Raw genomic sequence first — 20,004 nt, 5'->3', positions numbered from 1 at the left:
TGTTTGAATAAACTTGTATATAAAAAAGGGATGAAATCTTCCAAAGTGACAACTTGGGAATGTAATAAATGGTGAAGACAGCTCTTGTAGAATTCAGGAGGACAGGGTCAGACAGGTGAATCGGAGCAGGTTCTGGGCAGAGCAGAGGGAATGAACAGTAACTGGATGGATGTCACAGACATGAGGGCACTGTACAGATGTAATGACAGCCTTGCTTACTGAAACTCACCCACTCAGAACAAGACAAGGAGAGAGGAAAAACATGGTAATAAACAAGGAAGGGGAAAAGGTAGCTTCTAAATGTGCACAGTTGGAAGTAAATCCTCATGCTGGAAGTAGGTGTGGCAGGTCAGCAGGGCAGACACTCTCAGGGACAGGGGAGATCAGGAGCCTCTGAGCTGCTGGGAAAACCTGTTCTGGGAGCAACATTCCCGACTTCTGGCATCCACTCCTTCTCCCCGAATGAGAAGTACTGACAATCAGAGGGAGGGACAACAGTGAGGGTGCCACAGTGCAGGGGGCATGCCACAAACTGCCCGGACCCACAAACCGTGCCACTACTATACATGTAGTGAGACACCAAGGTCTGCCCTCATCTCTGACACCATCCATCCAGACGAACCTGCCTAGTGCTGAAAGCTGCCAGCTCCAGGACACCTTCCGAATGCAGAGATCAGATCTGCCGGAGCCCATCGTTCCTTTCTTAGGTCTTACAACTCACACAATCTCTTCACCATCTCCTGTGGCGGGAGGTGCACTAACCTCCATTTTTCCCATATTTCATTACTCCCCATGAGCGCGGCACAGTTTGCATTGGTGTTTGCACAACGCCATTACAGCCCCAGTGACCCAAGTACAAATCTGGCACTGTCTGTAAGGAGTTTGCACGTTCTCCCTGTGACTGGGTGGGTTTCTTCTGTGTGCTCCAGTTTCCTCCCACATTCGAAATACAGATGGGGTTTGTGGGTTAATTGGGGCAGCATTAGGCTTGTGGGCCAGAAAGCCCCATCACCGTGTTGGGTCTAAATTTAAAATATAAAAAAAAAGAACTTTATATTGGATTTAAGATTCTCTAGTGTGGGAATTTGGAAAATGCAGAATAAAATGGACATCTGGGTTTTGATTTCACAACTAATTCCATACCCAGTATCGGGACTAAGGAACATACAACAATACGAGAGAGGTACAGGCCCTTCGCCCCACAAGTCTATGCTGAACATGATGCCCAAATCAAACTAGAATTCCACAGCATACACCTGACAGACATCACTCCATCCCCCTCATATCCATGTGTTGATCGGATGCCACCATTGTATCTGCTTCCACCACTACTCCTGCCACCCTCCAATCTCTGTGTAAAATATTTGTCCTGCACACCTCCCTCCTCCTCACCTGAAACACACGTCCACTCATGTGATGCTTTCACCCTGGGAAAACCATTCTGATTGTCTACGCTATCAATACCTCACATGATTTTACACACCTCAATCAGGTCACCCCTCAGCCTTCCATGCACCAGAGAAAACAACCCAAGTTTGTCCATTCTCTCAGTGAAAGAAGTTTAACAAATATGCTTAACAAAGGGTCAGTGAATTGGGTGAGAATGCTGCCTTCTTACAGGACCTTCCCATTGCTGTGGTCAGATAGTAACTAACACCAAGGACATCCTGTTTTTCCAGTTTATCTGCAGACACCACAATGGAACATATTGTTAAAACGGGAATTGCCAGCTGTGTGAAACTGGTAGGGTCTCACACAAACCCCTGCTTGAAGGGGTATAAAAATAGAATGGATACTCTGAATGCTTTGAGTGGTGATCAGCGTAGAGAACGAGTTACTGAACTCTTTCTTTGTACCCCTCACTCCCGCTAGTATTAACAAGGCAGACGATGCCGCTTTAGTTGCCCATTCAGAGCCAGCTCTTCAGCGCTTGACGTCCTGCTTTGCGGAAACTGCCAAAATGTTTGGCCTGGAAGTCAGCCTGAAGAAAACTGAGGTCCTCCATCAGCCAGCTCCCCACCATGACTACCAGCCCCCCCACATCTCCATCAGGCACACAAAACTCAAAACGGTCAACCAGTTTACCTATCTCGGCTGCACCATTTCATCAGATGCAAGGATCGACAATGAGATAGACAACAGACTCGCCAAGGCAAATAGCGCCTTTGGAAGTCTACACAAAAGAGTCTGGAAAAACAACCAACTGAAAAACCTCACAAAGATAAGCGTATACAGAGCCGTTGTCATACCCACACTCCTGTTCGGCTCCGAATCATGGGTCCTCTACCGGCACCACCTACGGCTCCTAGAACGCTTCCACCAGCGTTGTCTCCGCTCCTCAACATCCATTGGAGCGCTTTCATCCCTAACGTCGAAGTACTCGAGATGGCAGAGGTCGACAGCATCGAGTCCACGCTGCTGAAGATCCAGCTGCGCTGGATGGGTCACGTCTCCAGAATGGAGGACCATCGCCTTCCCAAGATCGTGTTATATGGCGAGCTCTCCACTGGCCACCGTGACAGAGGTCCACCAAAGAAAAGGTACAAGGACTGCCTAAAGAAATCTCTTGGTGCCTGCCACATTGACCACCGCCAGTGGGCTGATAACGCCTCAAACCGTGCATCTTGGCGCCTCACAGTTTGGCGGGCAGCAACCTCCTTTGAAGAAGACCGCAGAGCCCACCTCACTGACAAAAGGCAAAGGAGGAAAAACCCAACACCCAACCCCAACCAACCAATTTTCCCCTGCAACCGCTGCAACCGTGTCTGCCTGTCCCGCATCGGACTTGTCAGCCACAAACGAGCCTGCAGCTGACGTGGACTTTTTACCCCCTCCATAAATCTTCGTCCGCGAAGCCAAGCCAAAGAAAGAAGAAGAAGAAGAATAAAGGAAACTGTTGTATGGTTAATGATGTTTATTTTATTACAGTGCAGGCTGACTTTCAGATCTCCCCATACTCATATCCTCTAAACCAGGCAACATCCTGGTAACCCTCTTTAAGACCTTCCCGAAACCTCTATATCCTTCCTGGAACAGGGCGTCTGGAATTGCACGCAGTATTCCAAATGCGGCCCAAAGTTTCGCATATGACTTCCTACCAATGAAGCCAAGCTTACCATACGCCCTCTTTACCATCTTTTCAACTTTCACTGAGCTGGATGTTCACAGTTAATGGCAGGGCAGTTAAAAGCATTGATGTGCAGAGGGATGTGGGGTCCACATTAACTCCGGATTAAACTCCATCTGCCATCTTTCTGCCTACATCTACCTGATTCTATCCTGTTGCATTATTTGATAACGGTATACAATGTCCACCAATCTTCGTATCATCTGCAAAATTTACTCATCCTCCTCCTTTTTCATCCAAGACATTTACCTACATCGCAACCACAGGATCCCAACATTGATCCCTAGGGAACCTCACTAGTCACAGACCTCCAACCCCAGTGATACCCTTCCTCCATGATCCTCTGTCTTCTTTGAGCCAGTCAATTCTGTATTCAAACTGTCAACTCACCCTGAATCCCATGTATCTGAACCTGCTGAACCAGCCTATCACATGGAACTTTGTCAAAGTCTCTGTCGACACCATGCACTGCCCCCCCTTGTCAACCCACCTTTGTCACCTCCTCAAAAGTCTCTATATAATTGGAGAGACATGACCTGCCCTTCTCAGAGCCACAATGCATCTCCCAGGGTGGGAGAATCTAGGACAAGAGTCTAGGATTGAAGAACAGAGATGCAGAGGAATTTCTTTAGTCAGAGGGTGGTGAATCTGTGGAATTTGTTGCCAGAGGCAGTTGTGGAGGCCAGGTTATTGGGTGTATATAAAGCAGATAGTGATAGGTTCATGATTAGCCAGGACATCAGAGGTTGTGGGGAGAAGGGCAGGCAGTTGGGCTGAGTGGGAAAATAGATCAGCTCATGATTGAATGATGCGGCAGGCTTGATGGGCTGAATAGCCTATTTCTGCTCCTATGTCTAATATGACCATTACCCCCTCCATAAATCTTTGTCCGCGAAGCCAAGCCAAAGTAAGTCTAGATGTATGTAAATCTTATCCCTAAACCAGTAGTCCTTTCTTGGACCGAGATAAACATTGGCCACTTTTCAGCTCCCTGGGACCTGGTCTGTCACTAGTGAAGATGGAAAGATCTCCATCAAGGTGATTTATCGGAGTTAATCACCTTGGGGTTTAAGCGGCCTCTCCTGTGTCATGCGAGATTACCGGGAGATCAGACACAATTCAAGTTGTAGGAAAAGGGAAACTCATCCAGAAATTCCCACCGGTTTCCCATCCAAGTCTCTGCTTACCCGGCCAAGGTAATTCCAATCCAACAAATCGGAGAGGCGCTCTGTTCGATTTCGCTGAATGATTCTCTGTCGACGTGATTGCTGGCAGAAGCTGTACAAAATTGAGGTCAGCTGATTACAGCACTCGTCCAGGCTCTTGAAGCGTCGGTCCAAAATATAGATCCCTGCGAGAAAAGGAGCAGTATTCTCACATCGAGTCACACCACATAGAACAGGTCCTTCAACTGGACTAATCCCATTGGCCTGCACCCGGTCAATATCCCCCACCAGACCCTCCTTCTAAAAATCTGTCCAAATGTCTCTGAATGTTGTCATTGTGCTTCTACAGCTTCCTCTGGCAGCTCGTTCCACAGACACTCCACCCCGAGTGAAAAATATCCTCTCAGGTCCCTCCTAAATCTCCCCCCTCACCTTAAACCTGTGCCCTTATTTCAAAATCTTCTATTCTGGGAAATAGATAGTGGTATTCACTTTATCCATGCCCCCCCGTGATTTTGTTAACCTTTATTACCTGAGGCTACCCCTCAGCCTCCTTCACTCCAGGGAATAAAGAAACAGATGATCCAACCTCTCCCTCGAACTTACCCCTCCAGTCCCAGCATCATTCTGGTGAATCTCCTCTGCACCCCTTCCAGTTTATTGATGTCCTTTCTGTAGCTGGGTGCCCACATTACTCCAGGTGTGGTCTCACCAATACCTGGTACAGCTGAATCCTGAGGTCCCAACCTCTGTACTCAGTACCCCACCAAGTGAGGGCCACCGTGCCAAGCTCCTTCTTCACCACCCTGTCTGCATGTTCCCACCTTCAGGGAACTCTTCGCCTGTAGTGCCAGGTCTCTCTGCTCGATGTCACTCTTCAGGCCCCACCATTCACCATGCAAGTCCTGGTTTGACCTCCCCAATGGCGACACCTCACACTTTTCAGAGTTAAATTCCATTTTCCCCTCATTCCCAACTGATCTAAATCCTGATGTAAACTTCCATATCTTTCCTCGGTGTCCACTACATCACCAATTTTGATGTCATCTGCAAATTTACAAATCAAATTAACTATATTGCCATCCAAATCATTAATTTTGACGACAAACTGTAGTGGACCCGGTACCGACCCCTGCGACACACCACGGACACAGGCCTCCAATCAGAACAACATCCACCCACCACAACCCTTTGTCACCTTCCACTGAGCCAGTTTTGAGTCCAACAGGCCAGCTGATTTAACCTTCCAGACTAATCTGCCACGTGGGACCTTATCTATCACCTTGTTGAAGTCCATATATATATACAACATCCATTGCCTTTCCCTCATCAACCCTCTGTCACCTGTTCAAAACACTTTTTCATTGGTGAGACGTGATCTGTCACACACGGACTCCCCCGTGTGTCAATGCTTGACTATCCAAGTGTCGATAGATCCCGTCCCTCAGAATCCCTCTCAGCAATTTTCCAACCACTGACGTTAAGTTCACCTGCCTATAGATCCTTGGCTTGTCCTTGCCACCACCCCCCACCCTCCTCCACACCCAGTCTTCTGGCACTTCACACGAGGCCAATGACGATGTAAATATCTCAGCAAGGCCTCTACATTTCTTCTCTGCCTCCCCTCAAGGGGAGAGGATGCCCATTCACCAGGCCCTGGGGACGTCCTCGTCAAATTGGACCAAGGTGGCTAGATCCTCCTCCCTGGTGTTCTAATATGGTCCAGAACCTCACCACTTATTTCTTCCAATTCTTTGGCTACCATGATCTCCTCCACATGAGAAATATTCTTTCAAAAATCCTACCACAAATACAGCCTGGTTGATCATTAATGGGACCAGGTTTTTCCCAAGTCACCTTTTTTACTCTTCATATCTTGTAGAATATGGGGATTCTCTTTATCCTATCCCCCACCCCCACCCCGATCCATCTTATGTCCGCTTTTTGTTTCCCCGATTTCCCTTGGCAGCACACTCCTCACTTCCTGGGATTGATTTGATCCGGACTTCTTAAACATGATGTTAGCTTCCTTCATCCTGACCAAAACCTCGTCATCATCAACCCTCATCAACTCAGGATTGTTAAACTGACCACCCTTGCCCTTCAAGATTCAATTTATTGTCATGTAATAAAACCACTGTCATATTACATGAAATTTGCTTTTGTCTGCTGCAAGACAAACAGATGTGCCATTGGCAGAAATTGTCTGAAGTGTCTTACAGTCAGAGAAAGAGAAGCAAAAGAAAGATTCCCCCCCAGTCATCGAGTGTCCGTGAATTCGCCTCCAGCCACACAGAGTCTAGTTCAAACCATCGGCAGCCCGAGCTCCAGATCTGAACCTGATGAGGAACCCTTCCAACACCTGGTTCCGATACCTGGTACCCCTTCAGCCAGTTTTGAGCCTGTAGTCCGCAGCCTGGTGCGAGTCCCTTGACCACAGTCTCCTGCAGCCCACAACCTGTGTGGGTTCCTCACGTCGAGCCACCAGCAGTCGGCCGCCTGTGTAGGTCCTTTGGCTGCAGAACCCCTCACTGGTCTACTGCAGTGGCCACCAACCCACAGGGTCGTCTCCTCTGCTTCTCCTCCTCAGCTTAGGGGGTAGGTCTCCCCATTTTCTGGTGCCTTGTGCTAGTCCTCTGCTTCCCTGGCATCTGCAACCCCTTCGGTGCATCATCCCCCGACAGGAACACACAATGCCCAAACACTCACCATCAGACACATCCACTCCCTTGCAAGCATTCTCCCCCAATCAGCATGCTCCTGCCTCACCACATGGCTCCAAACTAAGCCTTGCTCCAATTCAGATTTTTAACTTGTGGACCAGTCCAGTCTTTCTCCATAATGAGTTTACAGCTAATGGGGTTCTGTTTATGGTCTACCGAGCTCCCCCACTGGTCTTGTTCTCCAAGAGGAGGTTCAGTGTTGCCCCCTGGCCAGCCAGACCCTCAATGCATTGATTGAGAAATTTCCCTTGGACACACTGAACAAATTCTTCTCCGTCCAAGCCCTTCAGACTCTGGGTGGCCTAATTAATATTCAGAATTACTCCCAGTAATACTGCCCTATTATTCTTACAATAACTTGAAAATTCCCTTTGTCTAGTCAGATACAGATGGATCAAAGAGATCACCACTTTCTCACTTACCCAAGTAGCTTCACTGGATGATCTCCCAGGAATATCACCTCCCTCATCAACACGGCAACTCTTCTCCTCTCCAACCTGCCCTTCTATGGTGCCTGCAGCATCTGTATCCTGGAACAATGAGCTGCCAGTCCTGCCCTCCTCCCCAGCCTCATTTCTGTGATGGCAAAGGTCTCCCAGTCTCCGAACTAATCCATGCCCAGTTTGTCTGCCTGAAGTGGCATTGGAATTAATGTAGATAACCCACCGGTCTTTGCTCCCTCACTGCCAAGGGTCCCACCAATGGCTCTCACCATATGCAGAAGGGTCTGTGATGTGCTGCTCCATGAAGCATCCAAAGCCAGAGAGGTTGGTAGAAACACTGGGGATTCCCATCACTGTGCACTCCGCTGAAATGGAAAAGGTATAATCAGAAATGCAATGTGCACGATGGAGCCTCTGCAGCCCTCACTTCCTCTATTACTGGAGCATTGGTATTCAGACTGTATGGTTGCACAGGACCCTTGAACACCACACACTGTATGGCTGATCTTGGTGGATACTAGGGCACTGTGGGAAGGGATAGGACAAGAGAGCCGTGGGTGAGATGCTGGAAGGTTACTGCTGTTTTACTATTATTAAAGACAGTGGCTCGGGGAGGCTCGGAACAACAGGCCAGTGAGCTGAACTGTGTGGGTAGGTCACTGCATGGGATTCTGGGAACAGCATCGGAAAAGCAAGGTCTGAGTCAGGCCTGTCAGCTCTGGAATCCGTGGCTGGCAAGTTTAGTTGAGCTTTTTGTAGAGGTGACAGAGGATTGATGAGGATAGGCCAGTGGATGTCTAGCAAGACCTTTGACTAGGTTCCACTGGGATGCTGGTTCGGAAGGTCCGATCACCTTGGATCCAGAGTGAGCTAGCCAGTTAGATGCAGAATTGGTGGGAGATGGAGGGTGGTAGAGGAGGGTTGTTGGTCAGATTGGAGGCCCGAGACTAGCTCCGTAGCTGTCCAGTGCCAGGGACCCAGGTTCAGTCCCAACCTCTGGCATTGCCTGCGTGGAGTTTGCACGCTCTCCCTGTGACCGTGCTGGTTTCCCACAGGTGCTCCGGTTTGCTCCTGTGTCCCAAAGGGACGTGTGTCGGTGGGTCACAGTGAATTTCTCTGCATGTGTAAGTGATGGGGGTGGGGAGGAATACCTAGAGCAAGAATGTGCTCGTAGGAATCCTAGGATGAATGTGAATGGGTTAGCACAGACTTTGGACTGAAGGGTCCCTTTCCATGTTTTCTCTCTGTGTGAAGCTTCATTCATTGGAATTATGTCAAATGAGGTTCAAAGATGAGGTAAAGAACGAATGTACAAGAGGGACCCTGGTGTCTTGCCACCTGCGTCATGTCACCAAGTTCCCTCACTACCCAGAACTGGAGGGGAGGGGATTCCACAATAGAAGTGATGGAGGGGCTGTTTAGCAGTACTACCTGCTACCATGAAAGGGCAATGTACTCTGATCAGTCAAGACCTCACACTCTGGTGCGAGTTTAGACGACCCACGTCAACAGCTCACACTGCTCAATGTATGAATGGAAAGCCACTTATCAAAGCAGTCAGTGCACTCAGTGAATGAGTGGGTGTGACCCATCATCTTTGTGAACAAGCTGGTTCCTGTGCTGGACAGTACCCTCCCCACTGACTGCAGCAGCTCACACCAGCAGCACACCTCAGCTACACATCACCTCCATCCCAACTGCAGAGGTGAGTGTCCATTCCCTCCCTCACCTGGTGTGTAGCCCCATGGCTCGTAATACGAAGGAAAGACTCCCAGATGACAGCCACGCACAAACTCTTCGTAGTCGAGTGGAAGCAGAGGGCTGGTCGAAGACAGGAATTCTGGGTGGAAGATCACCTGAACAAGGCAAATATCATTACCTCTCCCTCCCTACATCCCATTTCCATAATAGGGAGGGAAAGCTGCACATGTGCCGGGGAGCATGGAGGGGAAAGGCATCTCTCTCCTTTCTCATTCAGAACCTTCCACCAACACAGTGTTCCTGAATCCCTGCCCCTCAGAGAGCACCACTTCCTCAAGGGGCTCCCCCAGTGCAGCTATGGGCAGTCAGGTGAACTCACACTTTCTGGATCTCTCGGATTCCATCACAGGGGCTAGACAACCCACCAACATTCACTTCAAGGCCTCACACCCCAAAATTATTCTAACGATACTTCCCCCACCTTGCCTCCCATCAGAACTTCATTCCATTCTCTCTGTTTCATCAGCTTAGTCATATTTGGTCCAACAATGAGACATTCTGCACAAGGGATTTTGGAATGTCTTCCTTCCATCTACGATAGCGGATTGCCCTTGATTACATCGCACCTCATTCCCACACCTTCTCTCCTTGACAGAGATTGATCAGAGCCCCCCCTGATTCATACTTTTGCCCACCAGCCCCCCATCTTCGCCAGCTCCACCAAGTCCCACCATCAGACACATCCTAACCCTCTCCCCCCACTCCCCCTCAAGCATTTCAAAGGGATTGCAACACCCTACTCATTGGTCCCACTCACCATCCCCAGGCACTGTCCCTCACAGATGCAACACCCATTTCCTCACCTCTACCCTTCCAACCAACTCTTCAGCTGGGTCAGTGCTTTCCTTACAGATCAGTTTCTGGTCTGCACCAGGAACACCAATTGCTGAGTGGGTGAGGGCTTTGTTCAATCCACAGGGATGACCTGCTCACCTGACACTTCAACCCACCATCATAGTCTGAACCTCCTGCTCTCATTGCCAGCTTGAGGACCTCACCTACTGTGCCATCTGGGCAAGCTGCAGCTGACACTTCTCGATACTGGACCCTCAGCTTTTTCTTACAACAATTTTTAAAATCTAGAGACAACACTGTAACAGTCCTTTCTAGCCCATGCCGCCCAAATATACTCATGTGACCAATTAACCCTCTAACCCCATATGCTTTGGAACATGGGAGGAAACCGGAGCATCCAGAGAAAACTCACGCAGTCATGGGGAGAATGTACAAATTCCTTATATTCTGCTTGTATTAGCATGTCCCAGCTGTACGTTAGCAGGACGTGACACAGGCAGGGCTTGCCTGCCTCTCAATGACTCCAGCACACGTTGTCTTTATCCTTCCCCATCTCCTCCATTATCTGGGGGAACCCTTACTCAGTTCTGATGGCGAATCTGTGACCTGAAACGTTAACTGTTTCTCTCTCCACACACTCTGCCTGACCTGTCGGGTCTCTCCTGCCTTTTCCGCATTTATTTCAGGTTCTCAGTATCAGCATTTGGTTTGCACTTTCGACCAATGAGTGACACGTGAGAAGTTATTATTTAGCCACAATTTGGAGACTACATCTATCTTCAGATCCATATTATAAGAACATTGAACATTACAGCACAGAACAGGCCCTTCTGCCCACGATCTTGTGTCGATCTATATATACAAAAAAATCTAAACCCTCTCTACCTCATAACCCTCTATTTTTTCTTTCATCCCTGGGCCTGTCTGTCTTTTAAATGCCCATATTCCAGAATATTCAAGGTTGCTGTTAAGAATGCGGACGGTGTGCGGGCCTTCATTAGTTGGAGGATTGAGTTCAAGAGCCATGAGGTAATGTTACAGCTGCATAAAGCTCTGGGAAGACCACACTTGGAATACTATGTACCGTTCTGGTCACCTCATCACAGGAAGGATGTTGTCTAGATTGCAGAACATGCCTTATAAGGACATTCAAAAGACTGGGCAAATGGATGTAAACAAAAATATAGGCTGTTATGGATGTAAGGTCGGGAAGGGATAGATTGTTGTAGGTTTACATAGGTAAGCACAACACATGGACCCAAGGCCCTAAACTGTGCTGGAATGTTTTAATATTCTGGAATGGGCTTGGTGTGAATGGCCCTCACTGCTCTCTGCCAGAAAATCCACTGTGTTATGCTGAATGGTGCTGAAGACAGACCCATCAGCGCCAAGCCCAGACTTGCTGCATAACCCTGGTCCCCTCTGTTGGAGGAACTGAGCGGATTGAGCATCAGCACCGCCCCCCTCCCCTGGACCCCGAGTTCACCAGCAGACTGCCTTTGGCCTCGCGTCCTAGTCTCTGCGGTTTCCTGTGTGTCTCACCTTTACCCGGTCATTGGGATGGTTAAACAAGCCGATACGGCGGATGGTGTTCAGGATTGGATCTGTGGAATCATCCAACATGTTGTGTGTGCAAACAGGAGGCAGTGAGAGGCGCTGGAACAGAACACAACACAGACATTTACATCAGGAACTGATCGGGTTTCTCCTCGCACCCTTGGTGCAGTGTACAAATGCACCAAAATTCTTAGCGCTGCAGCCGAATAGAGACATTGTAAACAAAACAGCTACAATAAGATGCATTAAATTACTATTCACAGTTACGATCACAGAGTGAGAAACGTGAGGTAATGTTGCAGCTCCATAAAACTCTGGTTAGACCACACTGAGAGTATCATGTAGCATTCTGGTCACCTCATTACAGGAAGGATGTTGCCTGGAATGAGGCGGCAAGGGTGGCTTAGTGGTTAGTGCAACGCTATTTACAGCACCAGCGATTGGAACCGGGATTAGAATCCCGCACTGTAAGGAGTTTGTACCTTCTCCCCATGTATGTGTGGGTTTTTCCCAGGGGGCTCTGGTTTCCTCCCACTGTTCAAAACGTACCGAGGGTTGTAGGTTAATTGGGTGTAAATTGGATGGCACGGACTCGTGGACCGGAATGGCCTGTTACCATGCTGCATGTCTACATTTTTAAAAAAAATTAAATTATAGAACACGTGTTGTGAAAACATTCAAAAGACTCTTGGATAGGCTCATAGATGCAAGAAAAATGGAGATTATGGTTATGAGGTTGGGGAAGGGATAGATCATTGTGGGCTGAAAGGCCTGCACTGTCATGGAATGTTTTAATATTAGTGCACCTTCAATTATGACGGAAACAAACGATAACTTTGCAGTAAGAGGAGTCCATTCAGCCCCTCTAGTAACATGTACTGGCTAGAGGATGACTTACCTCCTTTCCTTGCAGATAATTTTCTCCTTTTACCCAGAGTGGCCATGTGTGTGCAACATGTGCACTCAGCTTTCCGGGGTCGCACCCACCTCTGTGCAGCCCATGGCCCCAAGATTCCCACAAACAGCCAGGGAATGCTGCAGCTTTCCGAGGGGGTCCTGACAACACCCTTGACTCTTCCACTTGGGTGGGGGGAGGGGGTCATTGTGTGGGGGGCAAGGCCTAATGACAAGAATGGGAACAGGAGGCTAGCCCACCGCGTGGTGACCTGGGAAAGGATCAGGCTCATCAACCTGGTCGCTAGCATTTCCACCCATCGCAGGCACAAGGCATTTCTACCAAGCAGCCCTCCTGCACTTCACCTCACTTGGGGGTGGGCCAGGTGCAGACCGCACTGGGAGACACCAGAGGGGGTGACACCAAAATGACTGTCGCAGTTTTTCAGCAGAAATTTGTTTTATAAAAATATCCCTGTCGTTAGTTATAACAACAAAAACATTTTCCGTAAGGCCAGGTTCCACATATCTATACCTACGAGGCTAAAACTCGATGCTAATTTACTTTTTGAACCTTCTAACGCACTCCAGTCAGAGCCGTCATTATTACCCAATGACAACGATGCTTCAAATCACGTGGTTCCGTCTGCACGCGCTACCAGCTCACGCTGTTGTTTTTGTTGCTGCTGGTGTTTTTATAGTCGCTGCTTCTGCCAAATGTTCTGATGTTTCAGCTACAATATTTTGGTCATTAGATTCTTTTACCAAATTTTCACTTGAACGCCATGAAACGAGGTAAATTTAAATACATTGAGGCTGTGCATATGATATTGTAATTTAAAGGTGTAATTTTAATTTTGCTGGTTGTTTATCTCACTACGATGCCGTTACAGTCAGTGATCTAGGGGAATTATGATTTACCTTTAACGTTAGTACAGAAAACTTTACTAAGGATTCTGGATGGTCTGGTATGGGAGGAGGTCCATGGGGTGGTGGGGGGGGGGGCACACCATGAGTTTCCGCACTGGGTGACGCCGACCCTCACCTCACCTGCGCAGAAAACAATGCTCTTTTCATCATAGTGATGTCTTCCTGGTCCACCATTTTGTTCATATTGGGTAACTCCCCCCTGCACTCAAATAGAAACAGGAGCAAGGTTACACGCCATCAGCTCTCACCCAGCTCCTCACATGCCCCCGATGAAAACCAGACGGCACAGCTTTAAGCTGAAGGGTCGAAGGGATTGGAGAGAAAAGCTCTCATCTAGAAGGAGGTCACAATCCCTTGACTCGATGCCTGGGGAGGGGATCGCTCTCACAGGAAAGCTCCGGATGAACAAATGAACTGTTCTGGACCAAGTTCTGAGCCATGTCACTCTTTCAGCCTGTGCTTGGGCCCTCAGTCAGATCCATAGCACCAGCAGCCCTCCCCTCCCCTCCATGGCACCGTCCCTTCGATTCTGCCCCGCAGTACTTACGCTAGCAGTGACTCGTACATCTTCCTCCCAAATTTCTCTTTCACAGTGTTTGCCGTATCCCTGTGGAATGAGGAAGAGAGAGTCACGGCACTGAGGAGGACAGTGCAGGCCGCGCATGCCGCACTGCAGACCACAAATACAGAAGCCAGTACACACCACAAGACTATAAGACCATAAGGTACAGGAGCAGAAATAGGTCATTCAACCCATTGAGTCTGTCCCTCTGTTCAATCATGAGCTGATCCATTTCCCCACTCAGCCCCATTGCCGGCCTTCTCCCCATAACCTTTGATACCCTGACTAATCAAGAACCTATCAACCTATGCCTTTAATACACCCAATGACCCGGTTTCCACAACCACCCATGGCCACAAGTTCCACAGATTCACCACCCTCTGGCTGAAAATATCCCTCCACATCTCTGTTCTAACCAGACACCCTTCAGTCCTCTTGTGGCCTCTTGTCCTAGACTCTCACACAGGGGGAAATAACCTTTCCACTTCTACTCTGTCAATGAGATTTCCCCCCCACCCCATTCTCCTAAATTCCAACAAGTACAGGCCAAGAGCTGTCAAACGCTCCTCATATGATAACACTTTCATTCTCAGAATCATCCTTGTAAACATCCTTTGAACATTCACCAATGTCAGTGCATCCTTTCTTAAACAAGGGGCTTAAAACTGCTCACAGTACTCCATGAGATCTCACCAGGGCCTTATAAAGCCTCAACATCACATCCCTGCTCTTATATTCTACTCCTCTTGAAATGAACGCCAGTGTTGCATTTGCCTTCTTCACCACCAGCTCAACCTGCAAGTTTACCTTCAGGTTGTCCTGCACCAGGACCCCCAGGTCCCTTTGCATCTGAGTATTTTCAATTTTCTCCCCATGTAGAAAATAATCTGCCCATTTATTCCTTCTACCAAGGTGCATGACCGTACATTTTCTGATATTATATTTCATTTGTCACTTCTCTGTCCATTCTCCAAATCTGTCCAAGTCCTTCTGCAGTCTCCCCATTTCCTCAACACTATCTGGTCCTCCGTATCATCTGCAAACTTGACCACAAAGCCATGCATTCCATATTAATGATATCACCAGTGTACCACTCCCATCAGGGTCTTTTTACCCTTGTTCTATCCATCCCACCGTGGACGTGCTGGTGTGCACACTCACCATAGCTGCTTCCGCATGGCCTGGCCCTTCAGCGTCTCCACATTGAAGTTGTTAGTACGTGCCGGCATGATGAAGAATGCCACAACTGTCACACCACTTTGATGGGTCTGAGAGAGCAGGTGAAGAGGAGCATCAGGTTCGCTGGCTGTTCACAAGGATGATTCAACAGCCTTTTGTTGTCACGACAACAGCACACCAAGAGAAGAAATATGCAGAGATGTCTGGCTGGGCAGGTGAGACTGGTCACGGAGTTTCATGTACAAACATGTCAGCGTAGGAGAGGGTCGCGGAAATGAAGTGGTTGGCTACTGGAGATCCCTGTCATTGTTGCAGACAGAGCGAAGGAGTTCAGTGAAGTGAGCTCCCAGTCTGTGGCCAGTCTCTACGTTGAGGAGACCGGGAATTAAGAAGTCACGTGATGGAGTAGTGGCCGGACGGTGAACTCCAGCCCTCTCCAGAAAAGTCGGAAAAAGCAAAGGAAAACACAAAGGCACAGAAATAAAAGTTAAAGTAAAGTGAGTATAAAGGTGGAAATAAGATGGCGACGAAAAAAGAAAAATCGAAACCAACGGTAAGAAGAGAGGAAGAGAAGACAATGGAAGAAGAAGGAGAAGGCCTTACCTGTTCGAAGAGGCCCGCGGTGGAGAGAGAAACCCGCTCCCTCAGGTCGGTAGAAAGTGGACTACAAAAATGGCTCGCGGAGCCGAGTAAAAGTGCGCAACCGCACATGTGCGAGGAGTCGCGCATGCGCAATGCGCATGCAAAAAAACACACCGACGGGAGGGGTGACCAGATGGGGAGTCGATCTCCACAGCTGGCAATGACAGCTGCAGAACACCTGCAGCAAGAGGAGAACATAGAAGACAACGAAAACAAGAAAGAAGAGAAAAGGACAACAAAGAAACAACAGATGGCCAACCCAGAGGAAGAAGAAAAGGAAGAGGAAGAGTTCAGTGAAATAGAAGAAGAAGGGAAAGGCAAGATAAAGGAGGTACTTTCTCTTATTAAAGAATACATGGAGTCATTTAAAGAATGGCAAGCGCAAGAATTTAATGATTTAAGAAGAAGAATAAACAATACAGAAGAGAAAATGAATAAAATAGATATGACCTTATTAGAAATGGGAAAAAGAATGGAAAAGGTGGAAGAACGAGAAGCAGCAGTAGAAATGGAGGTAGAGGACTTAAAAAAGAAATTAGAGGAATCTAATAAAAAAGTTAAAGAGACACAAGAGCAGTTAGCTCAGAAAATAGATATAATGGAAAATTATAACAGAAGAAATAACATAAAGATAGTGGGCCTTAAGGAAGATGAAGAAGGCAAGAATATGAGAGAGTTTATAAAAGATTGGATCCCTAGGATCCTAGGATGTCCAGAACTACAGCAAGAAATGGAAATAGAAAGGGCACATAGAGCATTGGCCTTTAAACCACAACCACAACAAAAGCCAAGATCTATTTTAGTAAAATTCCTAAGATATACTACAAGAGAAAAGGTACTGGAGAAAACAATGGAAAAAGTAAGAGAGGACAACAAGCCACTGGAGTACAAAGGGCGAAAAATCTTCATTTATCCAGATATAAGTTTTGAACTCCTGAAGAAGAGAAAGGAGTTCAATACAGCAAAGGCGATTTTATGGAAGAAAGGGTATAAATTTATACTAAAGCATCCAGCGGTATTGAAAATATTTATTCCAGGACAGCAAAACAGACTATTCTCGGATCCAGAGGAAGCACGAAAATTTGCAGAACAATTACAAAATAGACTGAGAGATGAAGACGTGTAACGAGAGTACAAAAGACTGCGAACTAAAAAGACACATAAGTTTTGAACTCCTGAAGAAGAGGAAGGAGTTCAATACAGTGAAAACGATCTTATGGAAAAAAACTATTCTCGGATCCAGAGGAAGCAAGGAAATTTGCAGAACAACTAAAAACAAACAGAGAGATGAAGACATGTAATAAGAGTAAAAATGACCACGCTTTATATGTATGTGGGTAAAGAGGTATATGTGTGTATATGTATAGTGTGCATACGTGAATGTATCCGTATTTAGAGGAAAATATAGAGAGTATAGACAAGAATTAATAAGGGAAGGAAATGGAATAGAGGGAATAAGGAGGGAATTAAAAGAGTGACCTTTGTTACATATGAAAAGTGAAATCTTTTCTGGGGGGGGCTGGGTGGGGGAAAAGAGCGGTCACTGCAAAATCAGTTGACGCTTGCGAGTGGATTCGCAAATCCAAATGGAGAGGGGAGATGTGGTTGTCCGACAAGGGATAAAGGACAACTCAGGAAGGGAAGGGGAGATTGGGGCTAAAGAAGTTTTAAATAGGAGAATAAGGAAAATGTTTGATGTTTTAGGAATGTTGTCTTATAAAGGGTTCAAAACAAGAAAACAGAAATGGATAAGGAGGAGACCGGGAATTACACCAACACCGGATGTTGGCCCCTACTGTTTACTGGGACACTGAGTGTTGGCCCCCACCATTTACTGGGACACCAGGTGTTGGTCCCTACTGTTTACCAGGACACCGGGTTTTGGTCCCCACCGTTTACTCCTCATATTCCTTTCCTGTCTCTAATCTTTATGGGAGAGCCATTGGAACACCCCTCTCTTCCCATCAACACCTAGTTTCACACTTGGTCATTGAGGTTTCTTACCTGGAGGAGATAGTTGAGTCGAGCTAGTGCCTCCAGGAATACATCTGCCCCTTTGTTACTGAACTCATAACGGCCAGCAATGAAGAAATGCAGAGTTTTATCCAAATCAAAGTCCAAGTGGCTGCAGAGATCGAAAGGAAAACCTTTAAAACCTGATACCCTGTGGCTGGATGAGTGTTTGGAGGTGTTGTGGAACATGGCGCAGGGTACTGGCATGATGCAAGGATGGGTAGAGAAGTGGCAGGTGGAGTTCAATCAGGTCAAGTGTCGATACATCAGGAAGATTGCACCCCAAGGCTAAATACCTGGCTCATGGAAGGTTTCCCCAACATTGTGGAGGAACAAAGGGATCTTGGGGTTCCATGTGTATGGTCTGGCGTCGTGGACAACTCCAGCATGTCAGAATCCCACTAGCAACAACTTCCCTTGTCTCCCTGCTACCTGTGTCCATTCTCCCAGACCAAGTCCCTTGATTTTGTCCAGCTAGATTAATTTGTTTCTCTCTCAGGTCTGATGAAGGTTTCCTCCTGTCTCTCCATCCTGACCTGCTGAACATTTCCACTTTCACTGGTGTTGGTATCCCTTGGGCTTGGGTGGTGTTAACCTCTCCCCGTGCAGTCTCAGCTGGTGGCCAGGGTAGCACATCTTCCCACCAACAACTCCGGGCACAGGCCACAGCGTCGAAGGTACTGCTGACCACTGCCCTTCCCCCACTTCATTCACGCAGACACATTTCGCTGCCGTCTCCTCTCCGACTGAAAACTGCCTTGCTTCTCGCTCTCTACCCCAGTTCTGCTGAAGGGGACCCACACTCTTTCCCCTCCTGCAGGGGCTGCCTGGCCTGGTGAATGGTACCAACATTTTGTGCAGGGCACAAAGAGGCTGGAGAAACTCAGCAAGTCACAGGAAATAAAAGAGCAGTTGACGTTCCAGGCCTGAGCCCTTTGTCCGAAATCTGGGTCGTTGCCAGTGACCCTTTACTTCCTGTGGATGCTGGGTGACCTGCTGAGTTTCTCCAGCATGTTTGTGTCTTGCACCCTATCCCCAGAGTCTGCAGACTTTCCTGTTTTACCCCAGTGTTCAGTGTCGTATTGCAGACACCCAGTGCCTGTACTTCTGTTCTGAATCAACATGGACAGCTCCTTAACAAAGGTTGAACACAACCGGCAATGTCGAGAGGAGTCTTGGACAGGTTTCGCCCAAGGAAGGAGTGGACAAGATGCACTGAAGGCTTATAGCTAGGAGTGAAACTCACCACACTCTCTGCTGAGCTCATTCCTATCTCTGTTTTTCTTGGTTAATGCCTTTCATCCAGTCTGTTTTACTGGCTCTGACTTGCCTAGTGCAGAGGAGACCGTCACTTGAAGGAGAGACAGAGGGGTGGGGAGGGAAATCAGGAGAATGGATTTGAGGGAATTTTGAGTCTCCAAGAGACAAACTATAGAACAGATGCTCTTACCCATAAAAATGGCCTCGGAGAAACTCCTGGATCCGCATCTTGCTGCTGGAGTGCCAATTCTGGAACTCGTGCATTGCAGAGAACCTCTTCAAATTCAGCCCATTTGGAGTGATCATGTCTGTCAAGAGAGAGGGAGTCAGTGCAGCTGAGAGCTTGTGTGGGACCAGAACTATTTCCAGTCATAACCTCTGGCCGCCACAATGTCAGAAACAACCTGAGGGAATCCCCTGCTGACACCCTCTAACCCACCTCCTCGCACACCCTGACCCCCAACCCAACCCTCACCCCAATCTCTAACCCAACACACAAGACGCATCCCAACAGCCCCAGCCTGAAACCATCCAACCATGACAGCTTGCCACCTCGATACATCTAACCCCAATTCCACTACAGTATGAGCTCAGTACAGGCAGAGAGTGTGGTGAGTTTCACTCCTAGCTACAAGCCTTCAGTGCATCTTGTCACCACTCCTTTGGGCGAAACCTGTCAAAGACACCTCCATCTCAGGAGCCCCCCCTCCCCCAAGAAATACCAACTACCCAACATGTCCCCGCCCCACAGTGAGCTCCACCACCCTTCCCCCCACAGTGAGCCCCTCCCATCCCCCAACTGATCCCCTCCCTATCCCCCAGCCATACCGTAATTCCCTCCCCCCAATTTTACAGTGAACCCCTCCCCCATGCCCACAGTGATCCCCTCTCCCCATGCCCATAGCGAGCCCCTTCCCCCACACGATATGTAAGAACATAAGAAATAGGAGCA

The 20,004-nt window shown here is 48.0% G+C and overlaps 1 protein-coding gene across 7 annotated transcripts in view; it reads right to left on the bottom strand.

Annotated features, from left to right (window-relative positions):
* Nucleotides 1-20,004, bottom strand: part of LOC138748514 (glycogen [starch] synthase, muscle-like) — a 38,865-nt gene that overhangs the window by 6,492 nt on the left and 12,369 nt on the right. For all 7 annotated transcript variants that reach the window (XM_069908847.1, XM_069908849.1, XM_069908850.1 and 4 more), the window contains 9 exons: nt 19,243-19,360; nt 17,784-17,904; nt 15,120-15,226; nt 13,944-14,003; nt 13,517-13,595; nt 11,558-11,671; nt 9,189-9,315; nt 7,729-7,824; nt 4,315-4,478 (listed from right to left, as the gene is read on the bottom strand). In XM_069908847.1, coding sequence (XP_069764948.1) covers nt 4,315-4,478; nt 7,729-7,824; nt 9,189-9,315; nt 11,558-11,671; nt 13,517-13,595; nt 13,944-14,003; nt 15,120-15,226; nt 17,784-17,904; nt 19,243-19,360 — 986 coding nt within the window. The remainder of the gene's footprint in view (nt 1-4,314; nt 4,479-7,728; nt 7,825-9,188; nt 9,316-11,557; nt 11,672-13,516; nt 13,596-13,943; nt 14,004-15,119; nt 15,227-17,783; nt 17,905-19,242; nt 19,361-20,004) is intronic.

Source organism: Narcine bancroftii, chromosome 13 (assembly GCF_036971445.1).
Source record: "Narcine bancroftii isolate sNarBan1 chromosome 13, sNarBan1.hap1, whole genome shotgun sequence".
Taxonomy (NCBI): Eukaryota; Metazoa; Chordata; class Chondrichthyes; order Torpediniformes; family Narcinidae; genus Narcine; species Narcine bancroftii.
Note: the sequence above shows the minus strand (reverse complement) of the source record. Positions and strands in the feature narration are given on the sequence as shown.